This window comes from Thamnophis sirtalis, unplaced genomic scaffold (genome assembly GCF_051295495.1).
Source record: "Thamnophis sirtalis isolate CommonGarterSnake01/CBP01778 unplaced genomic scaffold, rThaSir2_p1.2 scaffold_1, whole genome shotgun sequence".
Classification (NCBI taxonomy): Eukaryota; Metazoa; Chordata; class Lepidosauria; order Squamata; family Natricidae; genus Thamnophis; species Thamnophis sirtalis.
Genome location: NW_028261381.1, coordinates 33,620,952 through 33,647,409, shown reverse-complemented (window position 1 = coordinate 33,647,409; position 26,458 = coordinate 33,620,952). Strand labels below are relative to the sequence as shown.

General features: G+C 37.6%; 1 protein-coding gene across 5 annotated transcripts in view; it reads left to right on the top strand.

Moving 5' to 3' along the window:
* Positions 1-26,458, top strand: part of GALNT13 (polypeptide N-acetylgalactosaminyltransferase 13) — a 226,297-nt gene that overhangs the window by 144,165 nt on the left and 55,674 nt on the right. For all 5 annotated transcript variants that reach the window (XM_087710428.1, XM_087710435.1, XM_087710413.1 and 2 more), the window contains exon 7: positions 14,357-14,474. In XM_087710428.1, the coding sequence (XP_087566554.1) occupies positions 14,357-14,474 (118 nt within the window). The remainder of the gene's footprint in view (positions 1-14,356; positions 14,475-26,458) is intronic.

Below are 26,458 nucleotides of genomic sequence, written 5' to 3'. Positions count from 1 at the left end.
AGCCTAGTGTCCTTAAAACAACTCCTATCAGATGGGAAAGTGATTGCTTTGCTTCATCTCCCAGTGCTTAAGCCCATAGAAACTGTTCTCTTGCAAAGAGTAGCTGTCTAGAACCCACCAGAAGTGGGTGATCTCCTGTCCTCTCCTTATCCAGAGAGGTTCTGTGGGGCCAGTGCTTCTTGCCAGTCTTTTGTTGTGGCCACAATATCATCTCCACCTGTTTGGAGATGTGCTGACTCGCTATTCCTCACAGGGAAGTCTCCACAAATAACAGTGAAGATTAAGAAGGACAGTGTGGGTAGGGAATCAGACACGTCACAAAATAGAACCACTGCTTCATTTGAGTTGGAAAGCATACTTTTATTTTGATGCACTTTAAAATTTCACACTTTAGGCTTTCTCAAAAATATACTTATTTCTGTGTTCCTATCGACTGTGGTAGACAAAATTTTACATCACAGTTCATTAGATTTTTAGAGTTCGTGAGATTCATATATTCATTCCAAAACAAGCAAATAAACAGAAAAAAAGAACAAGAAGCATAATATAGCAAGGCCACTTCTCTGAAGCGAGCAACATTGTGCAGTATCTTTCCAAAGTAGGGTGTATCGTACGACTATATCAATCTTTTCAATTAAAATAAAATCCCACTTAATGAAATTTTACATTTGTTTAATCTTTCGAAATGGATCTTTTGCTAACATAACAATAGCAACTCACAATAATATTTACTTTTGGGGTAGTTGGTTATGCTGCCTGGGGAGGAATGTATAGGAAACCTATACTTAGGAGTGTGATTTTTTTAACAAAACATTGGAATGATTTAGGATGAAGCACCTCTAAGAATCATAAGAAAGCTTAATGTAGTGCGAATGTTTTGCCCCTCTTGTTTATTGTACTTGCTGTTGATTTGATTAACTGTGATGGATGGAATAATGTGTGGAAGGACATTTATAATTCTCTTGCAATTGGTATACCATCTCCTAGTAGATGTTAAGCTTACTGGACTCTTAAGCACTGTAGCAGCAGAAGGAAGGTATTAAAATAGCACAGCCCATAGATTAATGAAGTTCAACTGTGCTTTGACAGCATTTGGGGAATTTATTGACATCATGATAAGTGATTCAGTTAAAACCCTGAAAAGACTGTGGCATAGAAATGTCTGATACACTTGGCCCTGTCCAGATGATGCAAAGCTCTCATGCAAAATAGCTAAACAGACTTTTGAATTGTTTAGCATGGAATGATTTCAACAGAGTTATAGAGTGACAATTTAATAAACACAATGCAGAGTCTTTCCAAAGACTACATTATACTGTGACCTTAGTGATGGTGCAGAAAACCAAACCTCATTACATCTGCTTTGCTGGCCATTCCAGTAGAAGCTTCACCTGTGTATGTCTGTGAACACACAGGTAACGGGAACAACTTTTGCATGCCTTACAAAGGAAGAAACTGCCTCACTGCTTTAAAAAGATGCTACATTCACACACATTTTTATGATTCAAATCTTTGAAATGCTTTGTGCCCTAGGAACACATCATCAAATGCATCTTCCCCCCAGTGACTGACTTACTCTAGTATGTAAGATGATTAACCAGATGCCTTGACACATTTTCTTTATTTCAAAGCAACCATGACTATTGCTAATTGTATCAAGGAAGTAAAGGGCTTCTTGATGTTCTTTTGCTGTCCTTTGTTCCTTTTGACCACTTTTTTTTTTGCATTTGAAATCCTCCAAAACTTTCTTTTAGAAAAAGGTGGTAATTGTGTATGAGAGACAGATGAGCTTTGATTAGGAAAGACCCTGGATCACATATTTTCCAGATGTGAGTCTTTAGAGATTAGATGGAAGAAGCTGAATTTATTAAATTCTAGACCATGTGCTGAATATTAACACTGTATGGAAATGTTAAAATGAAACAGGCACCCAAAATAGAGAACTATTTCAATATATCATTGAAATAGATAGAAAATACTATGTTTCCCTGAAAATAAGACAGGGTCTTATTTTCTTTTGACCCCTGAAATAAACGTTTGTCCTTATTTTCATGGAGGTCTTATTATTTTTGAGGTGCAGGAGGCAGCAAACATGGTCACCTCATGGATATTGTTGTGTTGCAATACTTTTGGGGAGGGCTTATTTTAATGCATGCGCTCAAAAGCCCAATTGGGCTTTTTATCCGGGGAGGTCTTATTTTCGGGGAAACAAGTCAAGTGATTACATAACTTGAGTAATGCATTAGTTACATTTATGCAGTATTTTTTGTAATAGTAGCTTCCTTTGTAAGGAAAGAGAAAAGGAATGACCGTAATTCCTTACTAGGCATGGGTTTTGTGTAAAACTGGTTCAGTAAGAAACACTGCAATCAATCATGTCTGTTTAGCTCTTGGCCTTATAGAATTATCAAGGTAATCAACTTCCCATTTAATAGGCTGAGTCTATTCCATATACAGACACTGAGCTTGTCAATCGAAAGGTCGGCAGTTCAACAGTTTGAATTCCTAGCACCGCATAATGGAGTGCACTCCTGTAACTTGTTCCAACTTCTCCCAATCTAGAAGTTCGAAAGCACATAAAAAATGCAAGTAGAAAAATAGGGACCACCTTTGGTGGGAAGGTAACAGTGTTCCGTGTGCCTTCGGCATTTAGTCATGACCATGGAGACGTTTTCCGACAGCACTGGCTCTTTGGCTTTGAAATGGAGATGAGCACTGCCCCCTACAGTCGAGAACGACTAGCACATATGTGCGAGGGGAACGTTTACCTTTACTTATTCCATGTATTGTACTTTAAAGGAAAACTTGAAGTTCACACACCAACAAAATAAAAATATATCCACAAAAAAGCTATATAGCTAAAGAACCTAAGAATGCTTATGTTAATATGAACGTTTAAACATTTTGGATTATAATTGATATTTCTCACTATCTTTAAAAAAGATACATTTTAAGTTACTAGGATTCAAGAAATTGCAAAATGGATAGAATGCACACTTGAAAATATTTATTCTTGTGTTTCACATGAGCTACAGTGAATTAATGAGATGTGTGTGATTGTAAATGCTTCTGTAGGTCTATTCAAATAGTTGGTCACATTTCTTAATTACAGAATTTAAAATATTGTGTTGGAAAGGAAAACCTTTCATCTATTTGGCAGAAATAATCAAAGTAGATCATAGAATGTCTTCCTTTCCAGCAATTAAAATATCTTCCTGGCACTTTGCAAATATAGAGTCCCAGAGCTTGATATCTTTCCTTTTTAGTTTTTTCTTTGGCTTTTCTCAGAAAGTTCTGCAAAACTTTAACACATCTCCTTTGCAAATACAAAATGAAAAAGATACCCAAGTCACTCTTCTGATGCATTATTTATATATCATTCTTAATTAAGACGGCAGCCAGTTCCAAGTGTAGTTATCTATATCATTCTTGTAATCTATAATTTTTAAATCCAGATTTGAATCCGCCTCAGTCTTTGTTGAAAATAGACAATCTTAAAAGTAACTTCTGAATACTTTGGTTCTGAATATCCTTAAATTTGTCCCAAGTTAGAATAATTTACTCCATATGATATTAATGGCTCTTTTCTCATTTAATTATAATGTTTAATTCTTTCTAGTTACCTCTAGAATTCAAAGACCCTTCTTATCATATATTTTTCCAGATAAACAGTATTTTTCTGTGGGAACATGTTTTATACTTAATATCAAAATGTTAATGTTTTTTCTCAAACAATTACATTTTTTCACAGGAAAGATCCTTAAATAATTTTATTTCTAATTTTAACCCTTTAATCCATTTGTAACTTTCCAAAATCAATATTTTCATCACTCTTTTGATGTTTATTTCAAAAGAAATTTTAAAGTCTTTAAACTTGCCTAGAACTTTTTTTTCAATGTATTGTAGTGTATTCACATGATGTAATGAAACCTCCAGGTTCTTAATATCGAAAAAGCACTTAAGCAATTTCCAAAAGTGATTAAGATTAAGAAAAGAAAGCATGCAAATCCAGTGTCATTTTGAAGGCTTGGAACTGTGGCTTAGGCATGGATAGCATAGCATAGCATAGCATATTCCTTATTGTCCAAGTATGATCATTAAGACATCACCCAGTTTCATTTGTATATCCAGACTAATATATCCAGTATAGTCCATGATGTATCTAGTTTGATCCAGTATAGATAACGATTCTCTTGGCTTACAGAGCTCTAACCCACTCGAAACCATTTGTCTTATGGTCTCTTCACAAGGAAGTACTGTCAGGTATGCACATGGGCAGTCCTGAGTCCTCTCTTTGTCCAGAGAGCAATTTTAAGATGTCGGCCCATTTGCCAATTTGTGCAGTTATCGTCTTTGCTCACTGCAGAGCTGTCATCAATTTGTCATAGCTTCCCCAGAAATTCTTTTTATCTCAAAAACAATTGCTGAAAAATTATTCAGAGTGACTGAATAAGATATCAAAACAAGACAGAAGAGAGGAGGTCACAAAGATTGAAGCCAAGGGTTCAACAAGAAGCTCTTGAGGGATTCCATCACCTATTTTTTTTATTGGTGCATTTTTTCTTTTTCTATCTTAAATAAATTATGTCTCTCTACTGTCACATGCTTCCCTTTAAATCCTTTCAGAAAAATATGTGGCTGATGGACTAATGGATTTCTCTGGTATTTTGAGGCATTTGTATTTAAAAATAACAAGGCTTTGCTAATTGCCTTGCATTAATTTAAATCTTGTAATAATACCAGATCTTCCTAATGAGTTATGAGGATCAGACTCAAACAAATTATGAAGCTTATACTTAACAGCAAATGATTTTATCAATACATACATTCCTTTAAACATAAGTAAATGTTGTCAGCATTAATTGCATCCAAGAGGTACAACACTATTCTTGCTTATGCACCATTTTATTTTAAGCAACTTTCTGTTGCTATACCTCTCCCAATATTTGTAGGGGGAATTATTGAATTGTAAGTTTCTAGAAATATTTTTAATAGTTTTGATGCTTTCAGAAGTCAGAGACAGTGTTGACATACTGCAGCTAATTTACCATATTTTTTGGAGTATAAGATGTTCCGAAGTATAAGACGCACCTAGCTTTTGTGGAGGAAAACAAGAAAAAAAAATCTGCCTCTACTTGACTGAAAACTGAAACAGGCTATTGACTGTTTGCTGCAAGGAGGCAAATTGCTGAGAGACAGAGGCAAAAGGGTGAGGGCCAGCAGGTGGGCGGGCTACATTCAGTGTATAAGACGCACCCAAATTAGGGGGGGAGTGCATTTTATACTCTGAAAAATGCAGTATCTCTATAGTTAACTGCTACTCAGGTGTTTAAAACATTGGCTTGTTCCAAACAGACAGGCCACTGAATTTTGGGCTGCCACCTCTGACATTGAAAAATCACAATATATATAAATCATTCAGAGGAGGCACAATTTTGTGTAATTTTCTTCCTACTCTGTTATATACTGTTCATTTGAACATGCCAATCATATGGTTATTTGCCTCGCTGAGCCAGCTTTGTGGAATACTTGCATTATCTGCCTATCATACATTACATATTCATAAATACATTTTATGTAGTACTAACTTAGATATAAAAGAAATAGGAATGATCACGTCTAACTAGCCCATTTTTCATTCTCCATGGCTGTTTATAGTCAGTAGAATCTACCTTCTTAATGAGAAAAACGTGCTATTTTTAAGGAATAATAAATGTACACTGTTTCAAAATTATCAAGGAACTGAATGAAGGAGGTATCAGCTTTGCTGAAGTTGCTAGGATTTATGGCAAAGGTTAATTAATTTAGAGACTGTTGTTAAAACCTGCAGGTAATTGTTATTTAAGGCAATTAAGCAGAAAATAAAAATAATTTACTCTGAGAGCTTTACAGACACCTCCGTTACCATTACTGCAATGAAAAGAACTTTTAGATTATTTTAAAAACAGTAATACCATAGTGTTAAAAACAAATATTCAGAAACACTTCACAGCAAATTTAGTCATTTTGTTTCAAATAAATTTCTGAATTTTACTGTTTATCACAATTATGCATCATTTAATTACCTTACAATCTTTAATAGTCAGCTCAATTCATTTTATTTAAAATGATTATTTAATTTATTTGTTAAAGGTATATGCCAGGTGACTCTGAGTGGTTTACAGACCATAAAAAAGATAAATACATAAACAATTATAATTACATTGCTAGATAAAGAGTAGAACTAAAGAGTTAGACAGCATGAGAATGAGATCTTCTTACTCCATCAACCAGTTCCAGCAATGAGCGCCTCCTTAAAGGCCCCAAGCCAACCAGCAAAACCAGGTTTAATAGCCTCCCAGAATGCAGTTCTCACTTTCCATGGTAGAGTTTCCACAAGACTGAGGTCACACTAGTAGAGGAAGTCCTCAACTTGCAACAAATTATTTAGCGACCATTCAAAGGTACTATGCCACTGAAAAAAGTGACATGCTTGTTTTTCACACTTATGACCAGAGGTGGTATTCAGCAGGTCCTGACCAGTTCTGGAGAATCGGTAGCGGAAATTTTGAATAGTTCAGGGAACCGGTAAATACCACCTCTGACTGGGCTGCCCCATCTATTTTCTGCCTCCCAAATCCCAGCTGATCAGGAGGGAATGGGGATTTTGCAGTATCCTTTCCCTGCCAAGCACAGCAAGCCAAGCCCACCAAACCATGCCACGCTCAACAAGCTACGCCCACAGAACTGGTAGTAAAAACATTTGAATTCCACTGCTGCTTACGACCCTTGCAACATCCCCATGGTCATGTGATCAAAATTCAGATGCTTAGCAATTGACTCATATTTATGATGGCTGTAGTCTCCCGGGGTTCATGTGATCACCTTTTGCGACCTTCTGATAAGTAAAGTAAATGGAGAAACCAGAGTCATTTAACAACCATGTTACTAACTTGACAACTACAATGATTCACTTAACAAATGCGGCAAGAAAGGTCTTAAAATGGGGCAAAGCTCACTTAACAAATGTCTTGTTCAGCAACAAAATTTTGAGCTCAATTGTGGTCCTAAGTCGAGGACTACCTTTATACTGAATGAACTAAGATAATGGTTGCACACAAAGACCTTTGTTTAGAAAGGAGATTCTTGAACATGCTTTTTAGGGAGTGTGTAGGAAACAACGCTTTACAATACTAAGAATGAAATCCTACATTTAAAGATAGTAAAATATTATGTTTTGAAAAATGTCGATAGCATTTTTGTTTTCAAAACGGCGATGCCATTTTATAGTTTTTAATGCCGTTTGGTCTTTTGAGATTACAATGCCTGTAATGGAAAGCAGAGCTGCAGAGCATGTAAGTAATACTTTTTCAGGCAAGCAAAATAAATCTATGTTGATGGCAAATGAATGCCAGATAGATTTGCAACTATCTTTGAAATAAACAGAAGAGACGTGTGTGATTAGATTTAGGGGTATGGCTGGAATTAACTTTAATAGAAGAAACTTGACACTGTGGAGAATCTTTCTCAACCTTGGGCAACTTTAAGATTTCTGGTCTTCAATTCCTAGAATTTCCCAGCCAACAAGAAATCCTTCTCCTCTGACCCCAGCTCCATAAGCAATTCCTTCCCTCCCTGTATCTAAGTCCAACATGGCCTGTGGTTACAAATGTCCATCTGTATTTCACTGCACAGTGAATTTTAGGACTTTGTTTATTCATGCTATAGAGCCAGCATAGCTGTGCCATTTTTTCTTGATAGCTCTACTATATAGTAAAAAAAAACAAAAAAACCCTTCCTTAATCTCTGGTCCACCTGCTTGATGGTAATTCCATTACATAGTTCAAATAATTCTTATCTATTGGCTCACCTTAAGAAAAGTATGCATCAGAGGTGGTATTCAGCAGGTTCTGACTAGTTCTGTAGAACTGGTAATGGAAATTTTGAGTAGTTCAGAGAACCAGTAAATACCACCTCTGTCTGGCCCCACCGACATCTATTCTCTGCCTCCCAAGTCCTAGCTGATTTGGAGGAAATGGGGATTTTGTAGTAACTTTCCCTGGAATGGGGATTTTGCAGTATCCTTCCATTGCCATACCCACCAAGCCACGCCCACAGAACTGGTAGTAAAAAAAAATTGAATCCCACCACTGATATGCAATGGTAGCTTAGGCCAGTCTGACTTCTTCCAAAAGTTCAGACTCTGCTACTTCAGATAACAGCGAACGTAATCTAGTGGTTAAGGCACCATGCTAGAAACCAGGAGACTGTGAGTTCTAGTCCCACCTTATCTATGAAAGCCGACTGGATGACTTTGAGCCAGTCACTCTCTCTCTCAGTCTAATTCCTCACAGGGTGGTTGTTGTCAGGAAAATAGAAGTTGAAAAGTGTGTTTGATATGTTTGCCATCTTGAGTTATTTCTTAAAAATAATAAAGGCAGAATAGAAATTAAATAAATAAAATCCACAGCGTGCATCTTTATGTACATGAAAAAGGCAGATGTTGGAGGATTCCCACACTATATCAATCTAAGAGTGCCAATGTTGATTTCTAGATATATATTTTGGTTGGTTTAGGCAATTTGAGACTATTCTTGTCAGTAGCATTGTCCAAAATCAAAATACTTATTGGCACAAATATTTCTACTCCAAGACTTAGAGCTGTGCTTATCAAATTACTTCACTATCAAGATACATATTTCTACTCCAAGACTTAGAGCTGTGCTTATCAAATTACTTCACTATCAAGATACATATTTCTACTCCAAGACTTAGAGCTGTGCTTATCAAATTACTTCACTATCAAGATACATATTTCTACTCCAAGACTTAGAGCTGTGCTTATCAAATTACTTTACTATCAAGATACATATTTTGGGGGAGGAGTTCAAAACATGCTTGAAAATTAAGATAATTCCATGGACTCCTTTTGCCTCCTTTGACCTTTAAAAATAGTTGTAATAAAAGTATTATCAATTTATTCCAGTGCATTTGTTTGTATCATTTATTAAATTTGTTGTAAATATAATTGCAATTTAAATTACAATAGTTTGTCCCTGGCATAAAACTAGCCCACAACCCCAAATAGCAACTTGTAATCCCAGTTCTCATTAAAAAAAATCAAAATCCAAAATAATAATTTCAGTACACAATAAATTAAAATAGTTTAGGAAAATTCTTTGAAATCTTCAGGGTATGCTATTTCTAGTGATGGTGAACAATTTGTCCACAACGGATCTCCTTTGTGAAAACTTGCATCTATGCCAATTTTGGAAGACCATTTTTAAGGAGAGGGGAAGGACACTAACTAGGGGAATGATCTTTCAAGGCATTTTGGACCCATGATAGAAAAGTAGAGCTTTCAGGACTCAGCCTCTCCCTCTCCAATATCTTATTAAACTGGGACGCCACCAGCAGCTTCAAGGGATCTCACACTCTGCACAAATGCAGCTAATGTTGCCTGTGGCAAAACACTGATTTAATCTACAGGTAGACCTCAACTTAATAACCATTTGTTTAGCGACAGTACTAAAAAAAGTGACTTATGAGCAGTCCTCACACTTACAAGTGTTGTAGCATCCCCATGGTCATGTGATCAAACTTCAAACACTTGGCAACTGGGATGTATCATATTTTTCAGAGTATAACATGTACCGGAGTGTAAGACACACCAAGATTTTGAAGTGGTACATTTTTTTAGAAAGTGTTTGCACTCTGCAGATCTCCCAAACCCTTTGCACGCCTCATTTTTGTGTAAAACAGGACATGCAGAGAATTTGAGATGCCTACAAAGTGCTCCTGGGTCATGGGGGGGGGGAACAAAAATGAGCAAAAAACAGCCCATCTTTCGCAAAAATGGGCCCATTTTTTGCCAAAAAAGGGGCATGCATAGCCTTTAGGAGGTGTGTCTTATACTCTGAAAAATATGGTATTTACTCTATATCTTTCACAACAATCTAAGATAATTTGCTCACCATTGGCAACCTTCCTGGCCAGCTTCTTAGAAGCAAAGTCAATAGGAGAAGCCTGGTTTGAGTAACTACTGTGTGGTTCCTTTCAAGTGCGGTGATTTTTTTTTAACAACCGTGGTGAAAAAGGCTGTAAGATTGGGCACAATTCACTTAACAACCATCTTGCTTAGCAAAATAAATTCTGTTCCCAACTGTGGTCATAAGTTAAGGACTACTTGGACTTGATTGGGTTCTGTCAGTTGATTATATACATTTGATTTTGTTATATTCTGAAGCATTAATGACCTACGCCATGTAAAAGTTGAAACCTCCCAAAAAACAGATTTCTCAAGTCAAGAGAACCAAATAAACTCCAAGTATTTTGAAAGAAATTGAAGCAAACAAGGGCCTATGAAAAGAAAAAAGATGGCTGTTTCATATAAAGCTACTTCATCCCTCCCACAGCCTTCATTACATTCATAGAAGAAAACAATATGTCATGTGCATATTTATAACAAGAAACGTGAACTTCTGAATAATTTCATCTTCTGGTAAAAAAAAAAAACAGAAGGGCCAGAATGAAATCTTATGGCGCTCAAGGAGCAAAAATAAACAAATGGCATCTTGCATTGAACTGCTAGTACAAAAAGCCTTCAGATAGATCCATTCATTCACATTTGAAATATTTAAAATGCCTCCTCACAGTTATTAAAAGCATTATTTTAGTTGATTTAATTGACAATACATGCTCTCTCTTTCTCTCCCTTGTCATATGACACAAGCTGCTGCCAGTGTGAATTTTGTCATAATGTTTACTGATCTGTTGAGCCTTGAAAACATAAAAGAGAAAAAATTGAGCCATTTAGCCATTTGTAGTAATGACAATAGCAGTGACATTTTAGAACTGGTTCATGCATCCAATTTTATTTCCTTAATGAATAACAGTTTGGTTGTCAAGTTCAATTTTATTTTAAAACTCTTGAGGCACATTATGCTATACCAATAATTGTTTAAATGAAATGAAATATAATTTATTCAGAATATTTATATCTTGCCTACTGCCCAAAGGTCTTAAGCTTGCATGGTATAAGTTTAATATTCATCAAAATGGATGAGTTGCTAGTGATGCAAAAAAACTGAATATGAAAGTTCTCCAGTCCTCAAATCCTTTTACTGTTATTCCGCAGCTGATCCTTGGCGCCATAAATTGGCTTAGATGAAATTACATAGAACAGGAGATAGAGCAGTGATGGCGAACCTTATTGGCACCAAGTGCCCAAACCAGAATGTGCATGTGCGCATACCGGAGCACTGGAAAGTTGAAGACCAGCTGGCCGGCACGCGCATGCCTGTTTTTTGGGCTGGGTTTTTTTTTTTTTTTTTTTTTTTTACCATTTACAGGCCTTGTCAGTATTTCAATGTTTCCAGTGTATTTCTTCCCACTTGAAACTGGACAAACTGCGTCAAAAATGGCCCCAAAAGCCTGAAAACAGCCCCAAAACAGCCCGGAAAAGACCTGGAAATGGCCCAGAAAAGGCCTGGAAAATGGCCAGGAAAATGGCCTGTTTTGGTGGCACTTTTGGCACTTTTTCATGCTGTTTTCCAGCAGTCCAGCACCCGTGAAGACCAGCTGGCTGGCTGGAAACCAGAAAAGTAGCTGACCACAGTGTGTGTGCCCACAGAGAGGGCTCTGCGTGCCACTTCTAGCACGTGTGCCACAGATTCACCATCACGGTTCTAGAGCTTTTCTGTGGGAAATTAATGCTCTTGTCCTACTCAGTCCCATCACTTGGTCCATGTTCTCTGAATTAAAATCTGTCACTGGAATCTTTGCCAAGTATTGTTATCCCCCAAAAGCTTAGGTTCTTTCATTTCAGCGATCATTTTGTTTCAGTTTCCTCCTCCTCCTCATCTTAAGTGCATCCCCCAGCTCAGAGGTGGGTTGCTCCCAGTTCAGCCTAGATCAGGCGAACCGGTAGTGGCGGCAGCGGGAGGCTCCGCCCACCCACCCAGACGCTTCTGCACATGTGTAGACGTGTTACGTGCACGAGCGAACTGGTATGTAAAAAATGGAAACCCACCACTGCCCCAGCCCTTTGGAACAGCCTCCCACCTGAGATCTGAGTGGTCCATACCTCTTTAGGCTTCTGGAGGATGCTGAAGATCTAGCCCTTCCACCAAGCATTGGGCAGGATAGATGTTGACCTAGGAGGATATTTGTCTGTGCTTGGGGAGGGAAGGAACCTTTGTTTTTAGCTATGTCTTATGAATTGTTGCATTTTGTTGCCAATACATAGAATGATTACATGGGATAGATGGTCATATAGGTCCCCTTCCTTCCTTCCTTCCTTCCTTCCTTCCTTCCTTCCTCCCTCCCTCCCTCCCTCCCTCCCTTCCCTCCCTCCCTCCTTCCTTCCTTCCTTCCTTCCTTCCTTCCTTCCTTCCTTCCTTCCTTCCCTCCCAAAATTTTATCCTAATAGCTATAAGGTTGTTTACTTTTTCTTGTTGTTAATCATTATAAAATAGTGCCAACAAAAATGGAAATTATATTTTATGTGAAGGCTCTTTTCTTGTCCTTATTTAACAGTTCTCTCTAGATACTTTACTTCTATTTCATGTAATAAGGTAGGGATCTTCTATAAATTTTAATCCAGTGAAGGGAAAAAGCCCAGCCTCCTCATAAGTATGTCTGTACCGCTCCTAGGCTTAAAGGCTGCTCTGGGGAAAGAGCAGGGGTGGGGGTTAGAGAAGAGGGTGAAGGCAGATGGCAGACACCAAAGGATGATGACAAAGAGAAGTCTGCAGAGGAAGCACTGGAAATTGCCCAGATCAAGGCCTGTATAAACAGACCTCCACATTCTCTTCTTTGCCACCTGGTTGGACAACCCCACCCTCATTTGCCAGACATTAAATAGAGCTGGTTCCCTTTTTGGAATTACTTTAGTTCTTTGAGGCTGGGACTCCCAGTGCAAAGAAGAATACTTCAGGAGTGAAATTCAGCAGGTTCTGACAGGTTCTAGAGAACCAGTAGCAGACATTGTGAGTAGTTCGCAGAACTGGCAAATGACACCCCTGGCTGGCCCCAAAGTGGTGTGGGAATGGAGATTTTGCAATTTCCTTCCCCCAGGAGTAGAGAGGGAATGGGGATTTTGCAGTAACCTTCCCCTGGAGTGGGGTGGAAATGGGGATTTTGCAGTATCCTTCCCCTGCCAGGCCAACCATGCCAACAGAACCAGTAGTAAAAAATTTTGAATACCACCACCACTGGTTCCCCTCCCTTCTCCCTCAGTCCGGTCTGTTCTGGAGGCCAGGGAAAACCGTCAAAGCAGAATTGGGATAAAGAGAAGCAAAAGGAAATCTGTTTGGGTGACATGGAGTGTAGTAGTTCAAGAGAATCTGTTTCACTGAAATCTGTTGAGTAATTCATATAAATTATTTTTTGGTATTTTACACAAGTGTGGGACATTTGTCACTGTGCAACTGGGTTTTTGTGTGTTTATAAATGAAAGTGCTATCAAAAGTAAGAACATATAACCCATTTCCTCCCTTCTTAATGACCTTAGAGAATATCCACCCTGCTTCTTTACACAATTTCTATTTAGCCAATTCTATCTATATCATAGCAAAAAATTCTAGCGTGCTGCTTCATCAAATTATGTGCATGATATAGTTGGATAAATCAATAGAACTCAATAAAAATCAGCTGACAAAAGCACTTAGTTGCATTCTCTGCTGTGCAGTTGTGATTTTAGAATGTATATTTTACTATTCAAAAGAATGAAGCAATCAAACCAGTCAAATGGAATACAGCAGGTTCCTTATTCTAATGCCTCAGTAATGCACTCCTAATGTGAAACCTGTCTGTTTACTACAATGTTTACTACAACATTTCTAAAGGGAATTTTAAAGAAATTAAATATAAATGTTTTAAAAAGAATAATGAACATTTTCAGGCATTGGGTTATTGATAGTTCTATATACATGATTATTACCTGGTTTCGATCCCCCCACCAGACAGTTATAAGCTTATAAAAATTGTGGTCAACACTTTTATAAATTTAGCTTTTATTTAAAAATGCAATATTCCATTTCTTAAATTATATTATTGTGCTTTAAATGACATAATTTTTTAGAACTTTAAATGTGTGCATCAATTGGCTGCTTTTAGAATAGAGGCTGAGGTTCTACAGCAGAGAGTGAAAATGTTTAACATTATTAAATTCAATACTACACCTTCAATTTCTAATAAATGAAATATAATTCTGTCTATTATATATATATATATATATATATATATATATATATATATATATATATATATATATGGAGGATATATGTGATAGTGTCACTTATTAAATTCCACAAAGTATCTTTCAAAAAATATTTTTCTTTTCCATTTTTTTCTTTTTTCTTTTGTTTTCAACTAGGACCCCTACTATGGCTGGTGGCTTATTTTCTATTGACAGAAACTACTTTGAAGAGATAGGAACATACGATGCAGGAATGGATATCTGGGGTGGAGAGAATCTTGAAATGTCTTTTAGGGTAATTTTCCATTTTATTTCCTTTTGTAATAACTAGCAGATTTCTGTAAAAAATGTTAACGTTTTACGATAGGGATGTTTTAATTTTGTTTATCTTAAATGAAATCTTGACTTTGTCTTGAAATTAGGAAGATAATCCAAATGGAAAGCTTCTTCAATGGAGGGCTTCATTCAGCAAAACCGAATCAAGGCAAATTCACTTATTATTCAGCTTCCTTTTCTCTGCTATTTCTGGATTTCTATTGAATAAGGAACTCTCTTACTTTCTCTTCTGCTGAGTGAAACCTTCTGTTCATGGATTGATTTGAGCTGAATTTCATCCTTCAATTTTAATGCAATGGGCTTTTTTCACACTACGTAACACATCACAGAGGGACGCAGTGGCTCAGAAGCTAAGACACTGAGCTTGTCGATCAGACAGGTCAGCGGTTTGGTGGTTTGAATCCCTAGCACTGCATAACGGAGTGAGCTCCCATTACTTGTCCCAGCTTCTGCCAACTTAGCAGTTCAAAAGCACATTAAAAATGCAAGTAGAAACAGTGTTCCGTACTCCTTCAGCATTTAGTCATGCCAGCCACATGACCATGCAGATGTCTTTGGACACCGCTGGCTCTTCGGCTTTGAAATGGAGATGAGCACCGCCCCCTATAGTCGGGAACGACTAGCACATATGTGCAAGGGGAACCTTTATGTAACCCATCACATGAAGCCTTGAGTATCTGAAAATTGTATGATGTAGATTAGAGGCCCATCAGTCATTATTAACTATATCTGGCTCAGTGTTGCATATGCCCATTTGTTACTTAATTTCATGAATTCTCAGCAAGTGGGACCAAATGAGGATTGACATGGAACATCCATGACCATCATCAGATTAGGGATTAAATTCCCATAACGTAGGTGTCACATAGTATGTGTATTTCTTTCATGCTGCCTTTGAAACAGTCCCATTTTGCTTTTCTCCATTGAGATATACTTGTCCTTGGAGCTCTCTGAGCTTGGTTGTTTTCTTACAGATGTTTCATTAACAAACTAGGAAACATTATCAGAATGTTATCTGCAAGAAATGTCTGCAAGAAAACAACCAAACTCAGAGAGCACCAAGGACCTCACAATTCAACCCAGAGCTACAAATATTCTCTTCTATTGATGTATACCCTTTTCTCTAAAATTTTCCCAAGCATATATATCATTTCTCATGCCAATTTCCTAAATATCTTCTGATTTTTATTTGAATGTTTTCCTAAATGTATACTAATTTTATATATGGAACTGAGATAATTTCTTTGCTAAGAAGATTTCGCTTACTGCTGATGTGCATGCTGAAATAAAGGAAATCCTTTATGGATTACTTTCCCAACACTGGAATGAGAATCAGATTGTTGGGGAGACCTAGATTTAAGTTTTCCATCACCCATGGAAGTTCTGTATTTGGGATTATTTTATTTATTCATTTATTAAACTTACACAGATTAGCTACTTTGTCAGTCTGATCTACCTTAACCTAATCATGGGAAAAACAGGAGAAAGGAACGCTAATGCATGTCTTGATCTCCTTGGAGGATAGGCACCCTATACATTTAACAAGCAAAAGAAACAATAAATAACATAAAATTCACATGTGCATGCATTTATTTAACTGTTCACTTGTTTTTTTTATAATTTATTCATGTGGCTTAAAAACATTCTTGGTACTGGAAGGCAAAGCTTCAAATTATTTTTCATGTACTTATAGTAACTTCCTTAAATTGGGTTTTAGGGATAGGAATTATATTTCCAAATGACTGAGTTTGGAGCCAAACATTTCAGTCATCTATCACGTCTGACAGAAATGAAATGATGGAAATTTCTTGAGTTTCTAAGTAATCTTAAATAAATTAGAAAATTGATCTTAAAATGCATGTAAGAGGGAATAGTGTACACTAATACATGATGGACTATAGATATTTGTGCTACAGTGTTTAAAAGACCCTTATTTTCATAATGACTCATCTGATGGAATAATCAGCTCTCAAGAATGCTGTCTATGGCTTGCACTTCTTATGATATTCTCATTCGTTTATTTTATTTTTTAAAAATGCATAGAAAACTACAAATATAGGCAGAGTGCACCCATTTATATTTTTGGTGAATATAAAGTGAGGAATGCACAGGCCAATTGCTCCATTATTTTTAGACTAGAAGTCATAAAATGGATGAATGTGTGAAACTCATCACATATGGTATATCAAGGAGCTATTTTGACTCTTAGATGCAATCAACTGATTGGGGATTCTTAGGGAACTCTATTTGGTGCATTGTAATTTAAAATGATGTGATCTATTCACTCCAGATTACTATACAGATTGGAGCATAATTGTGCTATTGTTTGTGAATGTTGTGCATTTCCCTCCCTTTTTAGTAGTATCACTTTGTTAACTGGAGCACTGAGCCAATTGATTCAAGTAAGAGATTGGAATATGCAAGTAAAAAAAATAGAGACAATTTTCATAAGGAAATATTTGAAAGACTATCCACCTATCTTGCTTTGCAGCCATCTTTTCTCCATGTTATAGGATTCTCTGTGTGACCTCGGTTATGGTCTGGATAGGAGAAACACATTTAGATTCAACCTAAGCAGATGGAGAGACTGTTGATTCAGAAGCTTTCATATTCCAGAAGAAATTTATCTTTGATGCTAGACAAAATGTCTATGGAGAGCCTAACACTCTGGGGCTCTTCTGGATCATAGCTCCTATTGAAAGAGCAGATAGAGATCCTTTGCATAGCTTTAGCTGTGTGCTAATTTTTTGGAACAAGAGTCTTCATTGGAAGTCACTCATGCCTTTGTCACTTCAGTGTAGATGTCAGGGTTCCAACGGATACCCTAATTAAATCTTGAGCCTCGAGCCAAGCTTCAAAAGAAATCCAGTTATTTATTAGGAGCAACATGTCAGCACGTACCCAAGTGAAGCCAGCTCTGACCCCACATAATTTAAGGCCCAATTTTGACCCTGTTTCCCCCCACTTCCCCCAGAGTATGTCATAAATCACATTTTCCAACGGAGCACTTTTGTGGGCTGTAGAGATCACGCCCCTCCAGCTGTTGCAAGTAACCTGGGATACAGCCTTGAAAAAGGTGTGCATGAAATGTGCTTTTGGCTGTGGCTGCTGTGCTGCTCCATCAGTTCCCCCCCCCCATGTCTATGGCAACTCGAGAGCAAGCCAGGGGTGCTTTGCAAGTTGACAGTAGATTAATGAAATTTAGTTTAGACTGAGCTTCAATTGAGGACCATTTGAAAGCTGCAGAATGTAACTGCTTGCATTATGATGAACAGTGTCTTAACTATCCATGTGAGATTACTATTGTAGGAGTTGCGTTGGTTACTGATAAGCTTCTGAATACAATTCAAGGTGCTGATTATGATCTATAATGACCTTTATGGTTTTGGATCACGTTATCTACTAGGTTGCCTGCTCAGGTGTTCCTTGGCTTCTCAGAAGTGTCAATGAGCGAGGAGCTAGAGATGAGCTTTTTCTATCATGGCCCCTCCTCCTTTGCCTCTGGAATTAAAGTACTTCAGAAGATAATCAAGACTTGACTCTTCTATGTATCGTTTGGGAATAAAATAGGAATATGAATCTAGCTGTTCCTGAAATGGATTAGAGGGAGCCAAGTGTATTGGGTTTCATTTAATTTGAGCTGTTTTAAACCTAATTGCTGTATTGGGAAATTTTTAACTACTTAAGAGTTTCTTCCTGAATGAGCATATAAGTAGGGGGAAATTTTAAAAAAAGGCAGACTTGAGAAAATGAGCGATCACAATCACCTCACCTGCAAACCTTTTTCTTCCCATGGAAGAAATGTCTTTTTCTGTGAGCAGGAGGGGTGTAGAGCGATTGCTCAGATTACGGTATCCCACAGAAGTTCTCTGAAACCCTTTCTGTTTGAGTTGTGAGCGCTCAGGAGGCATTTTGGAATACTGTGTTTCTTATCTGTAATTGGAGATAAAAGTCTTTTAATTACTGTTTGGTGGACGGGTTTTGAAATTTCAATGTAGAGGCACAGCTTGAGAAGGAGGAGTTGCCTGGCTAGGTGAAACCTATGTAGGCCATATTTGCCCTGTGCATTAGAGGTTTCTTCTATCTTCCATAAGTATCTTTGAAACAGACATTCAAGGGAATAGTTATTTTTGTAAGCATGCCATACATGCTAATTGCAAAACTAGCCTAACTTAATATCCACACTAAAAGAGCCTGCTTCTCTTTACACTCCCAGCATTATCCCACCCTCCATAATGGGGGACCACTCAAGCAACAGTTAGAGAGTTCATTCATTGCCCTGCACCACACCAAATTCTATAAGCTATGGCTGCTCTGACCTAGGCTTTCCCCAGCAGCACAAAGCCAAGTCCTCATCTCAATAAACTCCTTTTATTTAATTTACAGTGAATTCCTCTCCAACAAAGTCCCAGCCCACAGTCTTTCAAGATAGTTCACAATTACCGACCTTTATGAGACTTGGAGAGTTGCCAGGCTGATATATTTCAGACGCCACAATACTTGACAAGAATGCAGGAATGAACTAACACCCCTCCCCTTTTGGTCCTCTTTTATTCCTTATGAGAAGGGCCATTCACTGTCCACCTGTGGCCTTACTCCCAAGTCGACTCTTGTCCCTTAGCTGTTTCCTTCGTCTGGCAACTCTGCGCATGTGCACACTGGGAACAGGCTCCAGCTGTTCGTCTGCCTCACTGATGTCTGACTTTGAAGGCAACTGATCACTGGCATATGGCTATGGCCCCCTCTCTGTCTCCGACACAGAGCCCTCATCAGAACCTTCCCCAGACTCCAGGACTGGTCCACGTTCCTCCCCAACCTCCTCACTGTCCGAATCTGCTGCCAGCTCCGCTGGCCGCTGGTGGGCCACAATGGCTGATAAAGCCTAGGGATACTTTCCACCTACTCTGATTATATGCATTTAACTTGCTTCTGATTAGCAGCTGTTTTATATTTGGGTGATAATGCACATATCCTAATTTTGGGTTCCTCAGATATTTCTGGTTGCTACTGGGGGACAGGAAGCTATAGTAGATAGCATTTTGGCTGAAAAATCTTCTTACAAACCTATGTCTTATACATTTAACATGCATATAATGTTGATGTAGAAATTGTATTACTTACATGATTTAAGTGCTTGACAGTATGATCCTGCAGAATATTATTGTGAGATACAAGCTATTGCTCTGTATTTAAAAATTTATTTTGGACTGCTTAAGCTACACCATTTTTCAATTTTTAAAAAAATTGAACACACTTTGACTTCCCTTCTTCCCTTTAATGATTATCTGAGGTACAAAAAAAAAGTCTTTCTTTTTTACTAAAATGTACCTATTACATGATGGAACAGGCAAAAATAGCATCAAAAGACTCCGGAGGTAATTTAGCATGGCACAGCTTTGAATCAAATCGCATAATCATATTTCTGCATGAAGGCATGTAAAGTAAATTGCTTAACGACTGCCCAAATCACACAAAAGCAGACAACTGAGCTTTCCATTTCCAGTAGCCGAAGTGGCTTGACTCTTAAGTCCGCCTTATTGTATACTTACTAATCTAATATTCATATCAGACAATAGAGGTTCTTTCCTTTAAAAAAAAACTCTCTGTACAAAAGATTGTAAAAATTCTCTGCTCTATCATTCACATGGAAGTCAAAAGCTCTTTTAGGGGCTGTATACAGGTAGTCCCCGACTTGCAACTGTTTGTTTAGTGACAATTCAAAACAATGACTCCGAAAACAGTGACATGACTATTTTTCACACTTATGACCATTGCAATATCCCCATGGTCATGCAATTCACGTTCAGATGCTTGACAATTAACTCACATTTATGATGGTTGCAGTGTCCTGGAGTCATGTGATCCTTTTTTCTCTCTCGCTGAAGCAAAGTCAATGGGGAAGCCAGAGTCACTTAACTACCGTGTTACTACACATACCTATGTAATGGATATAAAATGTAATTGTTGTAAGATCTAATCACTATATGGAAACGTTTATGCCAGAAATGTTGCACTATGTCCAATGTTTTTAATGTTTATCTAATACGAAATTATAAAAAAAAAAAACAATCGTTTTGCTAATTTAAGAGTTGCAGTGATTCACTTAACAAACATGGCGAGAAAAAAATTTGGGCTCGTAAAAATGGGGCAAAATAGCAAAATAAATTTTGGGCTCAATGGTAGTCATAAATTGAGGACTGCCTGTATTTTCCATAACATCCAAGCTCACTGCAGTGTTTATTGTTAATATGTATATGCCTGATGTATATCTTACCCTCTCCTCCAGAATCTCAAGGAGGCATGTATACCATTCCTTCCTCCGATTTTGATCTACAATGAAAAATCGTTTCAAATTTTTAGGTTTAAAAACCTAAAAATAGGTTGAGCTGAGAGAGAACTAGTCCAAAGTCATCTAGTGGGTTGAGGATGAATTTGAACCCTGACCCATTCCTAAGTCTCAGTGTAAAGAGAGAAGGTTATAGGAATGACAGGAAGAAGTAGGAATTTTCTTATTTACATTTTTAATTTTAGTCATCTTCATTTGGAAATATCCCATGCTGGGTTAGCCACACTAGAGCTTCTAATAAATGCCTAACAATTTTTTTTTTTTTTTTAAATCAAGGCATGTTGCTTCCAGCTTATATTCAGGACAATTTAGGAAACAGGGGAGGTGTAGATATAATCCAAGTACCATTTTAAGCATTATTGTAATTTGAGTATAATTTGTACGTGCAAATTGAAATAATTTCAGAAGTTGGAACTCTATAGATATTTATAGTCTTAATTTGGGAGGGGGGGAAGTGAGCAAACTGAAAAAGCCAGTGGCATTATAAGTACATGGTTTGTGGGATAAATGATACCAACTACATATCACAGCTTATCGCTTTTGCTTTTTGCTTTGAGAAACTGTTACCAAGTGAGTCATTAATAGTCTAGAAGATTTGCAACCTTGCTGGGCTCTTATTGCCTAAGAAATCTTAAGTAATAAATTGCCCAGAGAGGGAGCCTGCTTCCCTCCCACCTTTCTCTGCATATCTGCTCTTTAAGAAAAACAATAATGGAATGAACGGCTCAAATAAAAAAAGCACACATTATGTAGACGGTTCTCTGGGGGGGGGGGGGGAATGATACGGAGAATAAGCAGCATTGTTGAAGACCCTGGGAAGCAAAGTGCTGATTTTAGAAGCTTAGTGTCAGAAACTAGGAATAAAAAGAAATTGAGTTTATCTTCCAGAGCATTATACATCTTAAGACATCTGCAAAAAATGAAGCAAAAAACTGTTTTATTATAAATTCCATCAGCCCAACTGTGACTGACAAGATGCATTTCAATGTTGTAGCAGTTCATATAACAACTATCATATTTGAAAGTTTCTTTCTTGGCAACGGGAATGTAGTTAGATCAAACCACTGAAACTGACTTTCAAGCTGGAAGCCATTTCTGCTTCTCCAGGGTTGGATTAGTCTCAGCGTATTTCAATCACAACATTATTATCTTTAGGGAATGGTGTATCATGAGGAAGTTATAGAAGCCGAACCTATTATAATATCAAATATATTACATAGAACGTTACAAAGAGTCCTTGTTTGGTGACTGTAATTGGAACTGGCAGCTTTGTGGTTAAGCGAAGGGCTTCCTAAATCATGAAAACCATGATAGTGCTTATGATCTTACTTCACTTTTCCTGTGCTTTACAGTCCTAGGAAAGTTGTAAATGTGAGGATTGGTTGCAAAGTTACTATTTCACATCATTGTAACTATGAAGGGTCACTAAACAAAGTAGTCACTAAATGAGGATTATCTGTAAAGCTGGGGTGGATTGCTACCAGCATTACTGCCAGTTGCGCGCAAAAAAATAAGAAAAGTGGGGAGATTACATTTCTGCAATGAAGATTGTTCTGCGCATGCGCAGAAGCAAAAATCAAGATGGTGCCGATGACAATAGAACCGGTTCGGTTGCGTTGGCAGCCGAGTTGCTACCTACTCGTCCAAACCAGTCTGAACCGGTAGGAACCCACCTCTGCTGTAAAGGTAAAGATGGTGAAGAATGAACTGCAGCATATAATGCAGGTCTTTTACTACAGGCATGAAGTGATTTTTTTAAAACTTTAAAAACATTAAAACTAAGGCAGAAATGGTTACTTATTTTATTTTGGGAATTCAGGTAGTCCTCGACTTAATGACCACAATACAACCCAAAATTTATGTTGCTAAGTGAGACATTTGTTAAATGGGTTTTGCCCCATTTTACGACTTTTCTTGTCACAGTTAAGTGAATTGCAGTTGTTCAATTAATAACACAGTTGTTAAGTGAATATAACTTCCCGATTGAAGGTCTCAAAAAGGGATCGTATGATCATGGGACACTATAACTGTCATAAATATGATCCAGCTGTCAAGTATCCGAATGTAAATCACATGACCATGGGGAGGCTGCAACAGTCATAATGTGCAAAATGGTCAAAAGTCACTTTTTTCAGTGCCATTGTAACTTTGAACGGTCACTAAGTGAACTGTTGTAAGTCGAGGACTACCTGTAGTGGAGTATTGAGTCTATTTGGAAATCCAACTTCCCAGGATTAAAGCACATTTGAGCATGAAAGAATACACTGTTATTTAGCTGAGATGTGGTCTACCCTGTTTCCCCGAAAATAAGACCTCCCCGGATAAAAAGCCCAATCAGGCTTTTCAGCGCATGTGCTAAAATAAGCCCTCCCCCAAAATATTGCAACACAGCAGCAGCCATGTTGCACCACACTCGCCACCTCCTGCACTTCAAAAATAATAAGATCTCCCCAAAAATAAGGCTTATTTTGGAGGTCAAAAGAAAATAAAACCCTGTCTTATTTTCGGGAAAACATGATAATGCTTTTATGGCCATTTCTGTAATTGCATCTCTCCAAAAATCTTTTGGGATGAATTTGAGAGCTGGCCTTCCAGGGTGGGGAAAAACAGCTTTTTCTTCTACTAGTTGACATTGAGCTATCTCTTGCACAGAGTCATGAGCAGCCTGCCACAGTCATCATGAATCCCAGTAATACAGATTGATTGACTTTGCATCAGAGGTGGAAGCATAAAACCTTGAAGGGAGATGGAATGGAAACATCGCAAATGTATTTTACTAACCATTTGGCTTTGGTGTCGCTTAAAATGTATGGTCACTTTGGAATTTTGTTATTATTTGTTTCGGCTTCCGCGTTTAGCATTTTAATTTATTTTCATATTTTGGAAGGTGGGCTACTTTTGAAGACTAACATTTTGGAAGAGAAAAGCAGAAGGAAAAACTTAAATCAATATTGCACTATAAATCATAATGGGAAATGCTTTTCCGATGTGCTTATAAAATTAGGACCTCTGCTGTGAGTGAAGATATATAATTACTAATGAATAAATGTGAGGATTCTTTTTAAAAAAGGCACACAACAGCTGTGGTGAAAAAGGAATAATTCCTTATTGCTTGGTGATTATGTGCTGTAACTGTTCTATTATATAATGGTCTTATATAGTATTTTCATAGTGCAACCATACCCGCCTTTCCCAAACCAAAAGAAGCAACATCATGCTAACGATTGTTTATCTTCTTCACAATCAATATTTAAATTCTGAGATGCAACATTTTTACTTTAAAGGAGATTTTCTTAATTTCATGTTGAGCCTGAAGGACACTGAGGTAGGAGCATGAAATTACAGATATGCCACAAATTTCATATAACTAAGTGTCCATAGACTGTCCTGGGCAGTTCATATCCAAGACAGCATTCTTGGCCAATATTCTAGGACAAATAATCTTCAATTTACAACTAATGTGTTTAGTGACCATTAGAAGTTACAATGGCACTGAAAACGTTACTTATGACCATTTTCACACTTATGACCATTGCAACATCCCCGTGGTCAAGTGATTTACATTCGGATGTGTGACAACTGACACATTTATGACAGTTGCAGTGTCCCAGGGTCATGTGATCACCTTTTACGATCTTCTGACAAGCAAAGTCAATGGGGAAGAAGCCAGATTCACTTAACAACCATGTTACTAACTTAACAAGTGCAGAGATTCACTTAACAACTGTGTCAAGAAAGGTCATAAAATGGAATGAAACTCACTTAACAAATTTCTCACTTATCAACAGAAATACTGGGCTCAATTATAGTTGTAAATTGAGGACTACCTGTATTCCTTCTATTTTTTTCAGTTTCCAGCTCAAGCTAATTTTAACAATGACAAACTGAACTTAGTAGGCAGCCTTATTCTAATCCTGAAAATGGCTAAGATGATTGACATTCCCACCACAAGGGATTTCTTTGTATCAGGGCAGTGATCAGGCACCCCTACTTGAAATGCATGTTCGAAACATATAGAAAATTAGTCTCACCAATCAGAAAATATTGTCCATAATAATAACAATACAGGTAGTCCTCAACATACGACCAGAATTAAGCCTAAATTTCTGTTGCTAAGCAAGATATTTTTGTAAAATGAATTTTGTCCCATTTTAAGATCTTTCTTGACACACTTGTTAAGTGAATCACTGTAATTGTTAAGTTAGTAACACAATTGTTAAGTGAATCTGGCTTCTTCCCCATTGACTTTGCTTGTCAGAAACTCACAAAACCGGATCACATGACCCCGAGACACTGCAACCGTCATATATAGGAACTGGATTTTGATCACCTGACCACGGGGATGCTGCAACGGTCATAAGTGTTAAAAAGTCATGTCACTTTTTTCAGTGCCGTTGTAACTTCAAATGGTCACTAAAAGAATGATTGAGGTGTCAGGCCTGCAGCCATCTTTTCTTTTGGGTCTTTGGCCTGCCACTCTTTCTATTACTCTGCTATGCATTTTCTATTGTGGAGAAATGGGAGAGGGGATTGTAAGGAGTGAGATGCTATGTAGCCATCACAATTTTTTTTCTAGAAAGCCAAGGTCATATGCACCTCTGCACCTGACCGGAACAGGATGGATGGAACTGCCAGCATGGCAGTGGGAGATTGGACCATGTGATGGGCTTGTGGGTGTGGGGGCAAGATCTTCAACTTTCAACTGGGTGGGGAAAACTGAGAAGCTTCAAGATTCAGGTTTTCCCAGATGTGCCAACATGGCTCTCTTAATGAGTTGGAATTTTGAGCAATGCTTTGCCTTGGACTCTGATTTACTTTTGGGTGCTATTTGGAACCCTGACACGAGGACTACCTGTAATACAGGCAGCCTGCACTTTCACAAGACCATGAATTTCCCCCAGGTCTAGTGGTTGGGTTGTTAGCAGAGGGGCTCAGGCATGAGTGTGTGAGATCACTGGTTTTGTGGTTATATTGAGCCCCAATGTAGTTTAAGTAGATTATTTGCTTGAAAGGAATTCTTTGTTTTTATTTTATTTTTATTTTTGGCTAGATGGGCAGCCACATAAATCTCATTAACAGATAAACTAATACAAAATCATTGCTGTTGTATAAAAATATTGCTATTATGCCGTAGTTTTTCAAGCAGTAGCCCCCAAACCAGTATCGCCTCCCAACATTTCTTATTCTTCCAGGCAAGTCGTGAAAAAGTCAAAGCAATCATGGGAAAATATAAGGCATCAGACAAAATAACAGAGCACAGCTTTGCCTGGCAAATGAAATATAAGTGAGATAAAATAATTTAGCAAGCAACCCTATAAACCAAGCCAAGCATAATACAGCACAGAACCGGAGAATGCAATAAATCAATTGTCCCAAATAAATAGATGAATTTCCAGTAACTCAGAGTGTGAGTTACTAGGCATATTCAGATGAACTTCCACGTTGAAATTAATCTGCTGAAAACTCTGTCTCTCCCTTAATAATCAGGAGACAGAACTGAACTAGGGGCTTGCAATGATGTCATTGAACATGATATAGATAAAAAGTGCAATCAGCTCAAAAGCTTGTTGGTAATTAGCTGTGCTAGCCATTTCCCA